This window comes from Pyxicephalus adspersus, chromosome 6 (assembly GCF_032062135.1).
Source record: "Pyxicephalus adspersus chromosome 6, UCB_Pads_2.0, whole genome shotgun sequence".
NCBI classification, from domain to species: domain Eukaryota; kingdom Metazoa; phylum Chordata; class Amphibia; order Anura; family Pyxicephalidae; genus Pyxicephalus; species Pyxicephalus adspersus.
In genome coordinates this window covers 6,128,041-6,148,057 of record NC_092863.1, presented here as the reverse complement: position 1 = coordinate 6,148,057, position 20,017 = coordinate 6,128,041, and the positions used below count along the sequence as shown (strand labels likewise).

The following is a 20,017-nucleotide window of genomic DNA, read 5'->3' as shown; positions in this document are numbered from 1 at the left end:
TCAGAAGGGGAATATGAACGGCACATGAGTGATCAGAAGGGGACAATCAATGGAACATGAGTGATCATGAGTGACTTTCAACAATAAATGTGTACTGTAGTCGTTTCATGGAAAATAAGACCTAGGGCATATTTTGGCATTTCAAAAAATATAAGACAGTGCCTTATAATCGGGGAAACAGGGTAATAGAACTTGTGTCATGAGGCACGTCCTCTCCCAATTTCCACGAAAACAGCAAGTGTCAGAGGATGTCAAAGAATTTAGAAACTCATACATAAAAAGTAGTATGAGCCAAGTGGGTCCCATTTAAGCATAGTTTTTTTAAAAGATGAAGGAGAAGAGGGCAAGGGGAGAAACATTCCAAGTGATCTGACATAATGGGTAACTTGTTGGTATGTTCACCAGGGAAAATCCCACTTCCCCTGTACATCAATCTCCTCTAAACTATCTTACCAGCTAAAAACGATCTGTCACACTTGGAGTTCTCTCTGTAGCCCAGTTAAAAAAAAAATTGTCCAATAATGGAGGAAACTTCAAGGACCTGGAGAAGAAGAATACTTTTGTTTACTGTTCATTTGATAAAAATTGTTTATAGTAGCACCAACTGTAGGGTGCGATAACAACTGATGAAGTAGTTATTCAATCCAAACCCATGGGAAAATCAACAGGGAGGTAGAGCTAAAGCTGCTTTAAAAGAAACTCAATCCTAATATTGCACATGGAAATTCAACTCAAAAGCCCCATGTCACCATAGGTATAATATTAATATAATAATATATTAATATACATAATATTATAATAAAGCTGAATATCAGGGAAACTCCTGTCACTAAAAACCCCATGTCACCATAAGTATAATAATAATATAACAGTATATTAATATACATAATAATATAATAAAGCTGAATATCAGGGAAACTCATTCCGTCACTAAGCTTGGGCCTAGTCACCAATTTATAACTAATTGGAGGGTAGTGGCTGATTCTTCCCAAAGAAATGTAGTGTTATAAATATTGGAAATGCATGGAGTATATATAGCGATCTCAGGAGAATATTTACACCTCTAGTATTTTATTCTTATAAAATATGAGAAAGTCCTGATTCTGTAATTGTAATACCACATGTCAGAGCAGATATATCGTTTTCTGCTTGTTCCATCTTACTCTGTGTGTATATATAGAGAGAGAGGGGGAGAAGGCAGTAAATGTGTCAGTCAATTAGCTATGTTCCTAGATAGGGGCGTAGAAGCCTGAGCAGGTGCTGCTATCCTGCACAGGACATTTTCCTGCCCTTTTACAGACAGACCCTGCAGATTGTCAGGAGACGTCCATCAGAGGGTGACCTGCGCCTGACTGCTGTGACAACAGATCAAACATCTCACTTTTCACTCCCAGACTGATTTACAAAGGCTTTTTTTCATTTTGCAAACAGCCAAAAGGAATCCGTTTCCTAAAAAATAAACAAATTATTGATTTTTTACGCTGATTTCTGCTGGATGATTTTTGAAACCTGGCAGTAGACTAAACATTTGCAAAAGTGTTGTATGCACAACTAGAACAAACAGTAAATAGTAAACATTGAACTAGCAAAGAGAAGAGAATTTCCTCTATTACAAGCAACTGGCTGATGAAATATATAATGATAGATCTTCCAGGGACTGACCCAGTACAGTTCAATATTTACATTCCACCACCATGGTCTTTCTTCCCACCATTACACTGAAACCTCTCATTTTATTAGTCTTTGACCACTTGTCCTCTTTCCCCTTTCTTGCTGACATCATGTTGAGGCCATTACTACACATGAGTGTCAGCTCATATTACAACACAAAACAGACCACTAGACAATGTATTCCTGAGTATTACATCATTCCCCCAAAATAACAAGCATTATATTTTTCATCAGGTGGGAAGGCATTATTTAATATTTATTGAATGTCTGCTTTAGGGACCGCTACAATGACACTAAGAAGAAACTTCGGCATGCCTAAGCGCACCTTAACAAAACTGGTAATAAAGCTTGCTTATTCAACTCTTTAAAAAATTTAAATCATTTGCTCAATTCCTTAGAAATTTATCTGTCTTGTCTAACATTTCCATTTCCTCCAACAATTTTTAATATTATAACTTTTTTAGTTAGCTAAATTGGAAGGGACAAAATGCAAAGTAGAAACAGATGAGTGTTTGACCTTGGTACATGAAAACCTCAGTTAAAATGGTTAGCCAAAAATGTAATACGCTAAAGGAGATGTCCATAACAAAGACTGTGTTCTTCTCAGGAGGGCTTATAGTTGATGAAGGATTTAGAACAAACACCGACTCGTACATTCCCAATTAATTATGAAGGAAACACATGATTAGGATGAGGCAAGGTCTTAGCACCTCTGTTAAGTGAAGCCTTTTTTCGTGTCCCATCTGTTGTGCTGTAAGTTTAGAATGACAGCACATGGATGCCTTTCATGCCACAGCGATCGGCTATCTCCTATATGGAAAGGACAACATAGACCAACGCCACTCACTGAAGCCTATTAGGAACCAGGGTGGAGAAATGTGTAGAATTCAGGAGACAGTCAGTCTGGGAAGCTAACATAGAAGTATTACAGGACCAAAGCACATGGGAGTTCTGCTAGCTACAGAAAGTTTAAAAACTTGCTAAATATTGCTTTTTTGCTCTTGGGATTTATCTGTGAGTTACCTTACAACTAAAGGAAGACCTCTGGATTATACAAGGGAGGATAACGTTATTTCTATTCATAAAGGATAAGGATAAAGAAAGGAAAAGCAGAAGACAAGAGTGTTATCTTGTAATTCTCTATAGTCCTTGCTTGATCATTGGAGATGTTTTAGATTGCCCATTATTCGGAGACCAAGAAAGCACAATGTCAGAAAATAAGGACCAGGTTAATTGTCAGACTTCAGCCGAGGACCAAATTGATTGTCAGACTTCAGCTGGTGAACGAAGAAAGGCGCTTCTCTCTAAGGTAACTAAAACTTGCATAAAATTAAATTTTCAAGGTAAATGCTGAAATTAAAACAGATGTTGGTGAATCTGCCTCAGGAAGCTTTAGAATGCTGACTGTAAAAAGCTCACAAGCAAAGAAGGTAAACTGTAGTACATGGCTTTAAAAAATAACAAATGCAATGAATGGATAAATGTTTTATGCAGTACAATACTTTTATTGGTGCTTTATATCAGATCTACAAAAGGGAAAAACCAAGGAAAACATATTGGGATTTAGTTTCAGCCATAAACTATGGTATTATAAAGTCTGTTAGTTCACAGCGTCCACACTAACATACATGACATGTGATGTCACTTTGTAAGATAATGTGGCCATATAAAAAGGGAAACAGCCTGGGGTGACACACCAATGCTATTTTCCAAATAAATGGAAGATTAAACAAAGCACATTTGCTACTTGCTTTTCAATTTATTGTAGCATTTATGTGTTGTTTAACCATTTAGTGAATTGGATTTGCAGTCAATGTGGTCAAAAGGAAAAAATACCCCTCTTATATGACCTTCTCAATTTTTTTGGTTTGCTTCTGAATGTCTCTGTTAGCGTCTAATAAAGTCTGAATTTATGACATAATGACACCCATAGGCCAATGTCTAATGCAGCAAGATTAGATAAGCAGCACCAAGACTTCTACTTAGTCTACCTTTGGACAGTTTTGGCTAAAACTTAAAAAAGAACTAAAAGGGGATTTATAAGAGGAGTCAGATAAAAATGTCATAATTTAAAGAAATATAAACTCTGCTCTTTTTACTTTTGCTGGTGATCTGTACAGATGAAACAAGGCTTATCAAACCGACTGCATGCTTACTTTACCTACTTACTTTAATATTGCATTCTAGCACTAGCTTTAAGTACAAGAATTACACGGTGAAGCTGTACAAAGGGGTTTTATAATTTAGGTGTTCCTTGGCCAATATGGTGTCTCAATACAAACCTGGTGGTCTCCATATTAACAGAAAAGATCTGAAGAACAAACAGACCTGCCCCTAACCTGTGAACTCCAGCTGAACAAAACTCTACACCAGCTAAAAAGGGTAGTGGAGCTATCATAGACCCTGATTCAATATTTTATAACAATCCAGTTATAACACGGTATTTCTGAAAAACAATGTATATGTAACATATAACAATCTATAAAACAATTTACATGCCAAATGGTTCTTTCCTCCAAACAGATCTGCCAGCCAAGTTTTACGTTATGGTCTGTGATAATACAGGACCTCCTTTAGGTACAGTTCTCACTGACAACAAAAAAAAAGTCTTTTTGATCATTTTGTGAGAAGGCCCTTCAATGAGAAGACCCTAACACAGGGATCAGTCCCCCAATCTAGTGCCCTACTGTTCACCTATAAAAAAGTATCCCGGCAGTGTTTAGAAGGCAGGTTTTGCTGGACTCAGTTGTTCCTTGGATCTTGCTTACACAGGGGGTGGCGTCTGGGAGAACAAGGACTTTTGGGGGACCAGGAACCCATGGGCAGCATTACCAAAGGGTATTGGAAAACTTTAAGCTGAGTAAAACAGGTCAATGGTGAGGAGCAAAGGTCCTACAGCCAAACATCCAGGCACAGAGAGAAAGGTCAACTCAGAAAGGGTTGCGTCAGGTGACAGGCAATAGGAGGATAAAAAAGCAGGGTTGGTAATTGCAAACCAAGAAAGAAACACCCTCAGCAGCTAGGAGGAGTTTATATTTGGCTTTTGGCTGATGAAGCGTCAGGGAGCAGATCCAGTCCATCAGCCAAAGGTGGCTCAAGGTCCATAGGGTCACCAGGAGTTAAATCCCGCCACTTGCCCGGGCACCTGACATGTCCATTAGGTGGCAGAACAATGACAAAATGGGCCTCATCAGTGAAGCAGGGGGACCCAGCAAACCAGGAATTAATCTAATCCAGGATTCAAAACATTTTGCTGGTTCACCCAGCTTCACTGATGAAAGTGTATTCTCTCCAGCCTTGCAGAGCTTTCATAAATGTATGTGCATGATGAGATATAGTGGAAGACCTGATAGCTACTATTGCCTGGAGGCTGCCGGAGTTGGGTCAGGACCAGGTATGTTTATAAACACAAATTACACACATACAAACATCTTCCTTCAAACATTTGCAGACACAACTAATATATTCAGTTTTTTGGTCAAGTCACTAAGTTACACAAACTGATAAAAATATCTGTGACCACATCTAGAGTACCATATGAATGGTGCACTGTTATGCCATGCTGCTTGTAATTAAATAAATGTTTTTTTCTCACAGATCAAAATTTTATCCATATCTGACCTACGGAAGGAATGGCAGAGCCGGTCTCAAGAACACGTGGAAAAACAGAAGCTTAATCCATTCAGTGATGAGTTTGATTACCAGCATGCCATGGAGGTCCGACTTCGCAAGGGGGATACAGGTTATGGTAGACCGCAGGAAGGCAGCAAGACCGAGGCCAGAGGACAGAGAGCACTACACCACATACACAAGGAGATAGAAGAAATGTGCCTCATAATTAAAGATATGGGAGTACGAGGACGAGATGGAAGAATCAGAGTGACATTTGGGAGGTTGTTTGACCAATACGTTCGCATCTCAGACAAAGTGGTTGGGATACTCCTAAGAGCTCGAAAACACGGGCGCCTGGACTTTGAAGGAGAGATGCTTTGGCAAGGGGTGCACGACAATGTCATTATTACTCTACTTGAATAAATGTACAGAACACTAATGTTTATCCAACATATATATTTGTATAGATTGTGAAATAAAATATTATTCACTTATTTTCAGCTGTCCATAGTGGAGGTGTCGGTTTTACTGGAAGAGTTCACTTCAACCTGTAGGTAAATTACATTACCAGGGATATAGTTTAATGATGATATCATGGATATTTTAACATACAAGGCACCTGTCTGGCTTACTACACGACACACACACACACAAATATATATGTATATATATATATATATATATATATATATATATATATATATATACACACACACCCACTGTATAAAACAACTTCAGTAAAACTCATGAGGGTGCAGGTATTTCCAACAAGATTATAATTTTATTTTATTATTATTTTTATATAATAAATTTTATCCCATGGAAGGATAAAAGCCTTTTTAGGTTATTTTCTGTTATCTTCAACCCACTTGGGAGACTTTTACATTTTCTCCTGTACATGTCATTTCCTGCATCGTTTGAACGATCGTATCTAGTGTATGTTCATTATTGGTGGATTATGTTTGAACGATCCTATCGTTACAGCTTGTACAGAATTTTGCAGAATACAATCGCTCAAAATATTTGGGAATAATCGTGGATCGTTCGTTTTAAAAGGATAATTATTGCACACCTGTGCCTAGCCTTACCTTCTTGTCCTAAAGATGCAACAGTAATTGAGAGGAAATCACTCCACATTTTTATCCCAGAAAGTGTGAATTTTCTCCCTTACCTATATATATATATATATATATATATATATATATATATATGTATTTATCATTATTTTTTGTCTTAAGAACTAAATAGAGATGAATATCCTCAGTGAGACACAGACACCAAAAACACCTTAACAGGTCCTGCTATATCCAAAACCTAAACAAAGAATTTTGCCTTTACACACACTTTAAGTATTTATGAGAATAAAGCAGATAAAAAAACACATTTAGTTAACCTGTTAATCTTTCTCAATCATATTACAAAGTACATAAACAAATCTAATGGTTTGTGAAGTGTCATAAGTAAGAGCCTTTCATTTAACAGCAACTTATTTAGAACTGTAAAAAACAAATGCAAGGGAAAAAACAGAATTAAACGAAAACAGGGAAAATTTAATTATGTCCTGCATATGTGAGAACATAGCTTCTAGAGGTCAGCTTAACGTTTTCTGAATTCACTGAACTGCTAATGTTATAAAAGTCACATGGCTGGACAAATTCCAAGGTGACCCGTGACATACTTACCATGTATACAATAATATGTACACAGCACAGAAATCATGATGATCTGACAGATCTACAACCTAGCAGATGCCTCATAATAGAAAGCACAGATGATATTTACATCTTATCACTAGTATCAGTAGTTTTGAATCATTTTATACAAATGTCTGTACAAGTATGAGTATAAGTATGTACAAAAATTAGAAGATGTTCGTGTCCATTTAGAACATTTTGCCTGTTTTTGATATTTTTATTTATAAGGATGCCTTCTGTCCTTTCTGTAATAAGCAACCTACCTGCTCATACGTTTTTTAGGATATATTTTCACTGGCCATGAGGTTGCGGTGAATTTAGCGCTTCCCCACGTCAGGGAACCACTCAATCTGGGGAGGCGCTACATGCAACAAGGCAGCCCCATAGCAAATGAATAGGGGTAGAAGTAAGCAGTACTGGTAGCGCTCACTACAGTCAGCTATCAAATGTGCACACTTCTAGTTCTTTAGGAACCAACGCTGTGGTGTGAGTGAACAGGAAGTTGTCAAGGTGGCAGCCGATGGAAGCCATATGGAATCGAACCATCATAAGGCAAGTGGGCTCTGTCTGGTTTGCTGCAGCTTCCAATAGACTCACAAGAAAGAGCCTCTAGTCCCTGTCCAAGACTGAAGTTCATTAAAAGATTTATCAACAGCCAAAGACATACAAAATTCCAAAATTCTCTCTTTGCAATCCAGACTCAAACACTATATATATATATATATATATATATATTGTGAGGGGTTAAGCTCAGGATCGCCTTTGCTGGGGTCAAAGGACACTTGTCTGGTTCATCCAACTCAGATCACACACCAAGGTTTAAGTGTTAAGCTGACTTGTAGTCAGGTTTATTTGAAGGTTGCAGATAAAATAAAAAATAGCAAAAGAAAACCTTGCCTGTCCAGCACTTACTATGCATCCGACGTTCCTGTCTATCAGCTGGAGGGCTTCTCCCTGTCAGCTCCAAACAAAGCTTTCAGCAACCTTTTACTCAGGTTTCCGTTCATTCACATAGACCAACTTTCTGTGTCCCCAGGCAGAGAGCTCCTCACAAACTGACTGTCTGCGCCTCCAAACAGAGCTCTCCCACGGTCCACAGTCTCTCCAAACAGAGCAGCACTGACACAAACCCCTGTCTGTGTCCCTCCAAGCCAAGCTGAGCCCGCACAGACCCCTGTCTGTGTCTTTCCAAGTTAAGCTGAGCCTGCACAGACCCGTCTGTGTCTCTCCAAATTGGGCTCCTGACTGAGCTCCTGGCTCTGTGTTATATCCCCACCCTCAGTGTTTCTTCATTAATTATCTCACAGGTGAGAGTCTTCCACCTGCTACTTCACACAGGAATCTTGGGCAAATTACTTCACATACAAGAGGAATCCTGGGCAAATATATCTCCCTTCCACCTCCAATCCTGCATTGGTGTCACAATATATATATATATATATATATATATATATATATATATTTATTTTGTCTTGCTTTGTAGGTTATTAATCCAATTTGCCCAGGTGCCTTATGCACGATGAGTACTGTCAGTCACAGGAGTTCTAATTCAAAGCCTAGAACATTGTGATACTGTATGATACGCAGTAGAATGAACCTCCCTCTGGTATGCAGTGGCAGAATATCTCTATCTAGGTCATACAGGAGATTTTATCTAGCTTTTACTGAACCGAATGACACAATGCAGAAAACCATTACAATCAGCGTTATCACAGGAGATACACAGAACTAGGTCAATCACTGACTTTCTCAGCATCGCGGATCACTCTCTAGCCTCAGAAGCCATTGACTAGTTACTTTGGTTTTTAAAGAGATTTTGCGCTTGTAATAAAAGGCAGATTGCCAAATGTAGGTTATTGAAGTTAGTCGTTCCAATCTATCTGAGCTAACAGGTTGCTGCTTTTTTCTTCTTAAAAGTAGAACTCCAGGCATGCAGCTAAAATAGACATTGGAAATATGGCAAATGCCTTAACAAATAAATAATTTGTAATTCTATTAGGCCAGTTTAGTGATCAAGCCACTCCTGCCAGACCTTGCAATATCTTCCTGGAGACTGCATTGTGGTTAGGAAATGATCCAAGACCTGCCTGCTGCTGTGAGACATGGATGAGCCCATCCCTGTTTTTTTTCTTCTTTTAAACGTGCCCTTGAAACCTAATGTCTTATTGGTTCAGAGTGCGCCTACTCCCTTTCTCAATTTAAGTTATACCTGCCTTATGTATTTGTTTGTATAATAATAAATATAGTAGTGCCATGTTACTAACTATTCATAAGGAAAGCAAAACTGTGATTTTGACAGTCCAGTAAAAGCAGTATTGGGACATAATGAGAATTCCACTCATGATATGTAATCCCAAAAAGATTAAGGACTTCTAAACCTTGTCCGAGTGGAAAACATTTATTAGGAAACCTGAAAAAATGTAACTTTGCACGCAAAAGTTGTAAACTGTAAAGTATTTTGCAAACAAAGTTTTTTGAGGTCCAATGCAGAGATTCTTTCCTCATATTTAAAGTGCATGTGTGTTCACTTGAAAGCTGCTAACATGCACAAAGACATAAGAAACAGGGGCTTAAGGTGCCTACTGTTATGCCAAACTCCCGACTGTCCTCATAACCAAGGCTACGTTCACCATTGAATGGTTGTGATCGCTTCACCCAAAAATCTAACCAATGTACAGCAATCCCCCAACATTGTTCTTCAGTCATTCTTGAGGAACAATAAATGACCGAGCGTTGTAGTTTCCTATGTAGAAGAGTACAGCAAAGTGCCACTCACTTGTCCACCCCACCTCACCAGAACAGCGCTATGTGTACGGTGCACATTTGTTTGCCCCTCACTAGAAATGATTGTTATTATTATTAATAAACAGGATTTATATAGCACCAACATAATATGCTGCATTGTACATTAAATAGGGGTTGCAAATGACAGACAAATACAGACAGTGACAAAGGAAGAGGAGAAGACCCTGCCCCGAAGAGCTTACAATCTAGGAGACACAAAATATCATTTTGAGGGACAGAAATTTTAAGTTTGCACAAGGTTTAAAGTGTTTAAATGTGTACACAGCAACTTTGCTTTCCCAAGTTTCCCACCTAATCCTGCAGCTTACCACAATTCAAGAGGGCAGCACATCATTGTAATGGACCAAATACGAAAATGAGAATAAAATGGGGCTACATTAGGTGACTTTAAAGAAACTAGGGCAGATGGAAGGTATAGCAGCATGTGAACCCAGGTTTTCATGTCAGGTAATTTCAGTAATGTCAGTAATTTCAGCAGCTTTTTTTTTTTAACATATCCTGGCACAAAATATGTTGATTTCTAAGTCTGAGCCCTTTAAGAGCTAGTGAAAAGGAGGTGCTGCATAATAATGGGTTAGTGTGAACACATTAAACATTGGTTTGTGGAAAGATTAACCTGGTGACTAAGTATAAGGAGGAGGAGCAGTAGATTGTAATAGTAGTCTTTGCTCGAACTTTCAGTCTTAGAACCCAAACGGTTCATACACGAGGGATTGTGGACCGATACAGATTATGGGTATCTTCTATCATAACACGCTGATGCTTTTTCACAAAAGTAAGTACGTAAAAGCAAATGTATTTACTTGGCGTTATACTTTGTATAATGTATTTACTTGGCGTTTTTGTCTTCATGTTCCACAGTGACTTACAATCGACTCTTTGTTTTAGAGTAGCAGAATGATAAGGATCACAAGTCAGGTAAAGTTTAGTGTACATGCAGAAAGGATGATGGACGTGCAACTTCTAAACATAGTTTTCACAGCAAAAAAGGGAATACCTGCATTGCCTGAATTTTAGTTAACAAATGTATAAACTGTTCAATTATTTTTTATTAAAAAAAGGGAGATTAACATACCACAAATAATGTTAGCAATATATGTTAATGTTTTAACAACCTCAGTTGATATCATTCTTTCTATTAGAATTTTGTTTTACACTGTTGTGATCTGTTCTTTCTTACATAGCAAGTTTGATATTTCAGCTGATGACTGGGGTTTATTTGTATTATACTTATTTAAGATATAGCTTAAGATACCGATAGAAATACAGTATATATTTCACCGATGTCTGTGGTCTTCTTCTGCTGCTCTTTTATCTTTGAGCAGGCCATGGATAAATACTCTAGGTGATGTACCCTAGGTATGACCGATAATACTACACCAAATTTTGAATTGCTTTGCAATTATTATCATAATCATTAATATAGGCTCCAAAATATAGGCTATATTTTTATTATTAATTCCTAAAATAGCTTAAAGTAAATCTATGTTTTGGCTCCTCTCACCAGAAGCATGTGTTGGTAAAAAAAATCTCAGCACCAGTGCCAGGTCCAGTCAATGAAATGCCAAACATTCATACCACAATTATGTGTTTTACAGATTTTTGGGTTATATTCCATTATTATATAGAAATCCCTGACAGTTAAAGTAAAGCAGTAGCTCGCTCCATCCAGTCTGAAAGGGCAAGTTACAGGTTCACATGTTTAAATTGTGCTGAAATTCCTTGTTTTGCAATGATGATCATAGTCTAATCCTTAAAGAAAACATTGAGCTAATGGCGGAGTGGACTTTGGTAAAAGACAAAGAGATAAGATGTAACAGACCTGTACAAATGTTAGGATCTGGAAAGAGATACATACTTTCTAGTCTTACCTTTTAGCACTCAAACACAATGGGTCTGATTTATTAAAGTTCTCCAAGGCTGAAGAGGGTACACTTTCATCAGTGAAGCTGGGTAATCCAGCAAATCTGAAATGAATCTGGTCCAGGATTCAAAACATTTGCTAATAGAAAATCAATTCCAGGTTTGCTGGATCACCCAGCTTTACTGCTGAAATGTGTATCCTCTCCAGCCTTGCAGAGCTTTAATAAATCAGGCCCAATGTATGCAATATTTATCAATGGATGTTCTAAAGCTTGAGGTGACTTTCCATTTAAATTGACTTACCCAACGTGATACGTTCTCATCATATCTTCATACTGTTTAATTTATAGTGGTGTATGAAAACGTGAACTGCAAGCAAACAGAGTTAAAGATATTAGTGTAGAAGGAAAATACTTCTGCTTCTTGCAAACTGCTAACAAAGCAAAAAAAGACATGCTGATCAAAATCACATGCTCAACAAATCAGTGTTCCATTGCTGTCTGCAGTGTGATAACATAGTGGACAATTGCAATTGTTTGTTTAAACCTTAAGGAAATATATTCAAGAACCAAGACCCGAAAAGGAAATTACCTTCACCAACTGTGGAACCTATAAGAAGCTTGTGGACTTCCAAAATATTTTGACTTGCTGCAGGCAAAGAATATTCAAAGATGGCTTTGGTTCTTCACCTGTTGGCTTGTATCTTTGGGACTGGCGCATGGGTGGCCATCAATGGTCTATGGGTTGAACTTCCACTCATTGTCAATGAACTACCAGAAGGATGGTACTTACCATCTTACCTCACCATTCTTATACAGATGGCCAACATTGGGCCTTTATTTGTTACTATAATGCACAAGTGGAAGCCTGGAAAGCTAAAGGAACTTTGGGTGATATATTTTATCATCAGTTTGGGAATTGTAGCATTATTCCTTATGGGTTTTTTCTGGAAGGAAACCACCTGGATAGGAGGCCAGTTGCACAGTACAGGATTCCTGATCTTGACCTTTTTCCTGTCCTTAGTGGATTGCACATCATCTGTAACCTTTTTGCCTTTCATGATGCAACTGCAACCCAAGTATATAACTACGTACTTTATCGGTGAAGGGCTAAGTGGGCTCATCCCAGGTCTTTTATCCTTAATCCAAGGTGTGGGAATGATAAAGTGCATCAATACAACGCATACTGAGAATGTGACAGAAGGTTGGTTCAATGCCAGTGCAGCTGATCACTACATTGAAACTCAGTATCTCCCAGCCAACTTTTCTGTTCAGGTCTTTATTTTTCTTTTGTTCATCATGATGGTTTTTTGTTTGGTGGCTTTTTTCTTCATAAATAAAGTTTCACGGAAAGAAAACTCTAAAAAGGCCTTGCTTCAAAGTACAAACACCCTGAATTCTTACTCAACGACTGACATACCCTGCGCCACAGAGCCTTCGACAAGCGATGGCACAAGCAATGTCAATTCTCCAGAGTCAGAAGAAAATAAAGTGGTGTACTCGTACAGCCATTATGCACTCATATACTTCCTCACTGGATGGGTAAATGCCCTCACCAATGGAGTCCTTCCTTCCATACAGACATACTCATGCATGCCATATGGTAATCTGGCATACCACTTGGCAGCAGCCTTGGGTTCTATGGCAAATCCACTAGCATGTCTGATTGCTATGTTCTTACCTAGCAGGTGAGTGGTAATGTTCCTATAATAAAGAATACATTTTCAACTGTAACTCATTACTTTATGCTATTGCATTTTACAAAATGTAGCTCACAAATAAACCCCAACCCTTTGATTATGAAGTCAGCTCAATCTCATTCCCTTTTCTCGTTCAAACAAGCCTCCCCTCTCCTAGTTCAACATAAAGGCAGAATGTTGAATAATGGACTACTGATCTGGTTATACACAATCAAACGGTACGATATTAAAATTAACCAAAAACCCACACAATTTATAAAAGCTTGCCAAGACTGGAGAAGATAGACTAATGGGGGATCCAGCAAACCTTGAATGGATGTGATTCAGAATTGAAACATTTGCCAACTATTAGCAAATTATTTTAAAGAAATCCATTCCAGGTTTGCTGTATCACCTAGGTTCTCCAATGATAGTCTATCAGTCTTGGAGAGTTTATATAAATCAGGCCTATTCTGTATATATGGTATGCAATTTAGGTAGAACCTCACACCGCATACGTGATGGTAGATGTAAATGAGATTGTACAATCAGATTACATGTACACTAGAATGACTGAATACAAGCACTTACACCATGACACTGCTTCCTTGTTACCTAATACGCAAATTAGTCTCTTTCTTCAACCTGTCACTATCTCATGCCTGTCCCATGTACTCTATTATTATACTCGATTATTCTGACAGACAGAACACTTGATGGAAATTACAGAAGGCTTCAAATAGGTGATGGAAGTTGAGTTTTTGTTATGGGTCAGGTAAAAAATGCTAGAAGTGCAGCTGCCATATGCAGGAGAAATTATATAAAAAGAAAGAAAATAGGGCAGATGTTTCTTTTATATAAAAGATTACATTTGGTTATCCGATCTCTTCTTTGACAATAGTTTAAAGTAATATTTAAAAAATATTTTAATCAGGTGGTACAATTACCTAAAAAAGCTTTTTTACTGTCACATAACAATTAAAACATCAAATGTGACTTGCAATGGCACTAGCTAATCTAGGAGTCGATAGGAAAGGGGTGGTAATAGTAACTGGAAATATCTGCTAAACCGCTTTATAATCCGATTTGGCTTTTAGTAAAAATAAACAAAGAACATTCTAAGCGCATCAAAGCAAAAGGTGTGCAAAGTCTTAGTCAGTTTCCTTTAGGAAGCGCCCACAGTCTAAGTAGGAATACCTGACCCCTGCTAAAATACTCCAGAGATGGAAGCCTTGCTGTGCAGAAGCAGTGTTCTCTCTGCAGAGGTCTGATGTGTCACCATTTGAGATAACCTATAATTTGGAATTCAGTAAAGCTCATTCTCAATGTTGATTGTGGAGCTGTAAGCTTTTGCAAGTTGTGCTTTAATGCATTTGGAATGTATTTAGCTGAAGTAAACTAAAAGTTTTAAAATCTCTCGACAGGTAAAGCAACTTCTGTATATGAGTTTTAATGATTTATTTAGTTCGAACCCGAACACCTTAGGCCTATAATACTGACCCTATCTTCTCATCTTTACATTAGAAAGACTCTTTCACTGTTTCCTATATGCCACCTAATACTGAATGTGAACACAAATGGGCAAACATTTGGAAATATTAGTAAAATATAAACCTGTTCACTAAAATAACTGAATTGTGTATGATCTCCCTTGCAGGTCTCTTATCATTCTGGTGTTTTTGTCAGTGCTTGGGACAGGATTTGGAGCTTACAACATGATGACGGCGGTGATGAGTCCGTGCCCCATTCTACAAAACACTAACTGGGGTGTAGCTCTTATTGTAAGTATATAACGTTACACATTGTATTAATTTGCAATGTGTCTCTGATTTGTTTTCAGTATTATTTAGCCATATATTTCTATCCTCCAGCAGAAGCTGTCCTGGGATAAATCACTAACATGCTTATTCTCTCTCTGTAGAAAGTGGAGGACAAACTGAGATAAAAAATCCCAAGGTATTAGACATAAACCAATCGGCCTAAACACAGAAAACTCTGTAAGGGCTTCAGTAGCTAGACACAAGTTTATGTCTTAACAATTTTCCCACTTTAATTCGAAAACCAACTTGAAATATAATTGAAGAGCAAACTCAAACCTAGGACCAACTTGATTGAATCTATAAATTAAACATATGCAACTCAAAGCAGCATAACAACAAACATTTTTCCATTGAAAGAAAACAACTTTATTATTTAATCTAAAGCTTGTGTTCTTTCCTTATTAACACTTTGAAGAACAATTAGGATAAATGATCTACATTTGTTGCATTGCAGCTGTTCTGTACAATCACAAGGTGGCGCTGTGTTCCTGTTTTGTCCTAATATACAAAGCAGGGCAATTTCACTTTCCAAAAGTAAGGAATTAATTACATTCTTAGTGAAAGTACCAAGGACTAACATAAACCCTTATACTTTTCTATTAGAGGAAATATGTATTACGGCAAAACAAAACCAGCCGTGTGTTTATAGGAAAGGCAAAGTAACACTGGCAATTTGCCTGCCTTTTAAGAAAATATTCTTAGCTCATGGCAGGAACTATTAGGTGAATTGTTAGTTGGGGAAGGGCAGCAGTCATCGTTTGCTTTTCAGGCAAGGCATTTTGACCTTCGTCAGATTTATAATAAAAAGAACCTGTCACCAAGAAAGGGGTATGTGGTCATGCAGAACAGTGAGTCTGCATGCGAACAGATTGATGGGATGTTCAGTGATGCCTTCTTCAATTAGCTCTTCAAGTCATCTAATAAAGGAGCAAAACCACTTTTTTATTATTATTATTAATATTATTAATAAACAGGATTTATATAGCGCCAACATATTACGCAGCGCTGTACATTAAATAGGGTTGCAAATGACAGACAGATACAGACAGTGACACAAGAGGAGGAGAGCACCCTGCCCCAAAGAGCTTACAATCTAATAATGCATCTGTAATTGTGGCACAGAAACATGCTTTTATTAAGCAATCCTCCTTTACCCAGCTCATACCTTTAAGGTCATAACATACAAAAGACATAAAAAAATACTTTTGCTGCAGAGGTTGCTGCTTTGGTATCCCATGACAGATGGTCATAAGACAAAATGTTGGCATTAGGTCACATCGCTGATGCCAAAGGGGGGGATCAGCCAATCAGCGTATGTGTCTAAAATCTGATCACCTCCTAAGCAGAGACCAGGCAACGCATGGCCATGGAAAGTCAGGTCAAGGTCCTTTATCACCCAAGGTACAAAGCAAAGTGATCACCCAGGAGCTGTCAACTCAGCAAAATAGGTTGCAGGTTCAGTTCTTTGTGCAACGCCATTCACACTGCAACATGGTGGGCACCAATGTTGTCTCAGCCAGCCTTAAACCATAGGATCCTGAGGCAGAAAATATCACCTATTATTATGATTATTTTTAACCTTTCAATATGTAAAAGTTAAACAGAGTATAGGGAGATCTTATATTATTGTAGGTCATCCTAAAATAACAATATTATTCTGAACTTCTTTACAATACTAAAAATGATACAGATATAAATACTGAGGCTGACATTACAGACCTCTCTGCTTTTACAAATTTCAATGCTTGGAGTTACTGATCTAGTAATCTGCAGGCCAGGAGTTTCGTTTTTTCCTAACTTTACCTGTGTTCAAGTTACTAAAAATGATTTTATTCAGAAGATCAGTATGATCAGTAATGGAAGCCCCCATATATATATATTCATCAACAGAGATTTGTGTTGCATTTTTGCACCTAGTTTTGGAATAGCCATTCTATAATACTACTGGTGTAGCAACCAAGGATCACGGCTCGCCTATGATTTGTAGTTATATAAACATATAAAGTTGGCAGCTACAAATCTCCAGAGAAAGTAATCAAAAAGAAACCTAGCTGTTACAAATCTCCCGTACAAAGCTGCTTTTGTAATATGGCCCCAAGAGTCTCGATCACACTTCATACTTACAGATCACCTCAACTGACTGTCAGACATGGATGGAAAAGCTTAAACAATCACTTATGATGTAATATTAATTCACATTATTTCTTTACACAGTTTCATTATGTTATCCCATGCAGAAATAGTATTGGTATTTAGTAAGATGAATATTTATATTCTATGTAAATCCTAACAATGAACTCTTTTGTTGAAACACATCTAAACACAAATGAAGTACTTGTTGCATCTTGACATTCCTTAGATGTGGTTGGTAACTGATCGGTCAAAGTCTTAAAATATTAAACGCATACGTACAATATTGTAATTTATAACTTTGCAGCATTATGTGCTTATATTGCAGTAGGATACAACGCCGGCTTGTGAAGGGAGTATCTATGTTTTATATATGGCCAGTGTATGTATGATTACCCATCGGCATTTACCCCTTTACCATTTATAACACTTACTTCCTAGATTGTAAGCTCTTTGGGGCAGGGTGCTCTCCTTGTTCTGTGTCACTGTCTGTATCTGTATGTCATTTGCAACCCCTATTTAATGTACAGCGCTGCATAATATGTTGGCGCTATACAAATCCTGTTTATTATTATTATTATTATTAATAATAATAATAATAATAATACCTTCACCAGCTTTATAGTAAACATAGCAAGCTACCTTTAAGTGCTGGCTTTACCCATTACTGCAATACAAACACAAAATAGGGCAAAGAGACATCAGAGAACACAATAATACCATTTACATTTTATGGATATTTACCAACACTAACCAGATGCAGAAAATCATCTAAAAGTAGCCAAAAGTACATTTTACTGCATATTGAATTTAGATTCAATACTTTTTTTGATTGAAAACTGATTTCAAGTAAAAGGTTTGCAGAGAAGGGCAACTAAACTAATAAAAGGAATGGAGGAGCTCAGCTATGAGGAGAGATTAGCTGAACTGAATCTATTCTCCCTTGATAATAGACGTATAAGGGGGGATATATGATCACTCTGTATAAATAAATAAATGGTCCATATAGAGAACTCTCTTCCCCATTATTCACGTTGAGATCATTACAAAGCACAAGGGGGCGCTCTTTGCATCTGGAGGAAAAGAAGTTTAAGCTCCGGATAAGGAAGGGATTCTTCACTGTAAGGTCTGTGAAAATGTGGAATCGGCTCCCTCAGGAAGTAGTTTTAGCAACTACTATAGATGGCTTTAAGAAAAAGCTGGATGATTTCTAGAAGCACAGAATATAACTGGGTATAAATGTTTAAAAGTAGATAACAGTGACTGTTGATCCAGGGAACATCCGATTGCCTCATTGAATCAGGAAGGCATTTTTTCCCTTGTTGAAGCAAATTGTACCGGGGCTTTTTTTTTGCCTTCCTCTGGACCAACTATGTCTTATAGGGTTTTATACCTGGGATATGTTTTTTCCCTTTGTTGTTGAACTTGATGTCTTTTTTCAACCTAACCTACTAGTTCATACTGTGACTGCTGCACACCTCCCTTCATGTTATAGTGAATGTGAAAAGGAGGAGGTGTCCTGAATCCTGTAACACTTCCTGTCCTACAGTCAGTGGTCACTGGGGGACAAAATGTGTGATTCCGGCAGTACAATAGATGACAGCATTTTGAAGTAAAACCAATGTAGCCACATTTGACAATGACAGATTGGGTCTCCATAGAAATGAATTAGATTTGTCTGTGCATGTGAAGATGTTTTTGTGGCTATCTAGTAGAGTTTCTAGCAGTGGCTGTGCACCCCCTTTGGGTTGCATTGTGTGGATGTCACAGGAGCCAGGACAATAGAGTGTAATATCTTTGGGGGGAAGTGTAAGTTAAATGATAAATTAATGAAAGTTATTCTGTACTCTCCCAGAACACTGTTTTATCTCCATATGGATAGCTTCATTCATGCTGACCTCAATCGACAACTCAGGGACTAAGCTAGAACATATAGAACATAGCAAGGTTTTTAGAAGCTAATACCTAGGACATAATGTCAGTTATACTTTTACAAACTGAGACCAATGTAGCAATATCAACATTTGATCTTTTTGTTAGCAACGTTTATTTCTGTGCCATCTTCAATGACGTGTGACATGCTGGGAATACATTATTATGACAAAAGGTAAATATTGCAAATACTGACATTTATTTTCTTTGTATCTTCCATCAGGTCATCTCTTGGGTTCTCTTTATCGGTATGCTCAGTTACGTCAAAGTGATGATTGGGGTGATTCTACGCAGCCAGAGTCACAGCGCCCTTTTGTGGTGTGGAGCAGTAGTGCAGCTGGGATCCATGATTGGGGCACTTGTCATGTTCCCAATGGTCAACGTGTATGGATTCTTCAAATCGGCTGATCTCTGCAATACAAATTGTCCTAGCTAGAAATATTGACAAATACCTGCAATGACACTAGACATACATAAATATATACCTCTGGTATATAACAAAGATTAACTATATTTATCTGTATACATATATCTAGTATTTGGCACACTTTAATTTTACTGTACATAATGTTTGTATTCCCAAATTTTTAATAACATGTTCCTTACTATTCAACTTTTAAGATACAATAAAAATAACCTGAATTTTATCCAGGTCACCATTTCACAACCCATCACTGGTAAATTAAAGAGATTAAACAACTGAGCTGCTACTCAATTCCTTTGTTGCAACTTACAGTAGTGTATTGGGTCTATTCATGGGACTGGAAGTACTTTCCCAATTAAGCAAAATCTTGGCCTGGCAGGATTCTGTT

The 20,017-nt window shown here is 37.6% G+C and overlaps 2 protein-coding genes and 1 long non-coding RNA gene across 5 annotated transcripts in view; 2 read left to right on the top strand and 1 right to left on the bottom strand.

Annotated features, from left to right (window-relative positions):
• Window positions 1-20,017, bottom strand: part of LOC140332982 (uncharacterized) — a 160,160-nt gene that overhangs the window by 15,396 nt on the left and 124,747 nt on the right. For both annotated transcript variants that reach the window (XR_011921263.1, XR_011921262.1), the window contains 2 exons: window positions 19,402-19,616; window positions 11,949-12,014 (listed from right to left, as the gene is read on the bottom strand). This is a non-coding gene — a long non-coding RNA (uncharacterized lncRNA). The remainder of the gene's footprint in view (window positions 1-11,948; window positions 12,015-19,401; window positions 19,617-20,017) is intronic.
• LOC140332452 (actin-binding Rho-activating protein-like) lies at window positions 2,381-5,711 on the top strand. The gene is made up of 2 exons (XM_072413706.1): window positions 2,381-2,980; window positions 5,269-5,711. Exons 1-2 carry the CDS (start codon window positions 2,879-2,881, stop codon window positions 5,704-5,706), a joined length of 540 nt encoding a protein of 179 aa, XP_072269807.1. The 5' UTR covers window positions 2,381-2,878; the 3' UTR covers window positions 5,707-5,711.
• SLC52A3 (solute carrier family 52 member 3) lies at window positions 10,446-19,908 on the top strand. Of its 2 annotated transcripts, none has more exons than XM_072414300.1 (4): window positions 10,446-10,557; window positions 11,996-13,332; window positions 14,981-15,104; window positions 19,429-19,908. In XM_072414300.1, exons 2-4 carry the CDS (start codon window positions 12,317-12,319, stop codon window positions 19,639-19,641), a joined length of 1,353 nt encoding a protein of 450 aa, XP_072270401.1. In that variant the 5' UTR covers window positions 10,446-10,557; window positions 11,996-12,316; the 3' UTR covers window positions 19,642-19,908. The 2 variants fall into 2 exon arrangements, with proteins under 2 accessions (XP_072270401.1, XP_072270402.1); XM_072414301.1 differs by having other exon boundaries at window positions 10,454-10,561.

Bases quoted from the DNA above. Each gene is read 5' to 3' on its own strand.
- LOC140332452 (XM_072413706.1), top strand. From the start codon at position 2,879: ATGTCAGAAAATAAGGACCAGGTTAATTGTCAGACTTCAGCCGAGGAC. The intron at 2,981-5,268 runs GTAACTAAAACT...TTTTTCTCACAG, and splicing joins GAAAGGCGCTTCTCTCTAAG to ATCAAAATTTTATCCATATC.
- SLC52A3 (XM_072414300.1), top strand. From the start codon at position 12,317: ATGGCTTTGGTTCTTCACCTGTTGGCTTGTATCTTTGGGACTGGCGCA. The intron at 13,333-14,980 runs GTGAGTGGTAAT...TCTCCCTTGCAG, and splicing joins GCTATGTTCTTACCTAGCAG to GTCTCTTATCATTCTGGTGT. The intron at 15,105-19,428 runs GTAAGTATATAA...ATCTTCCATCAG, and splicing joins ACTGGGGTGTAGCTCTTATT to GTCATCTCTTGGGTTCTCTT.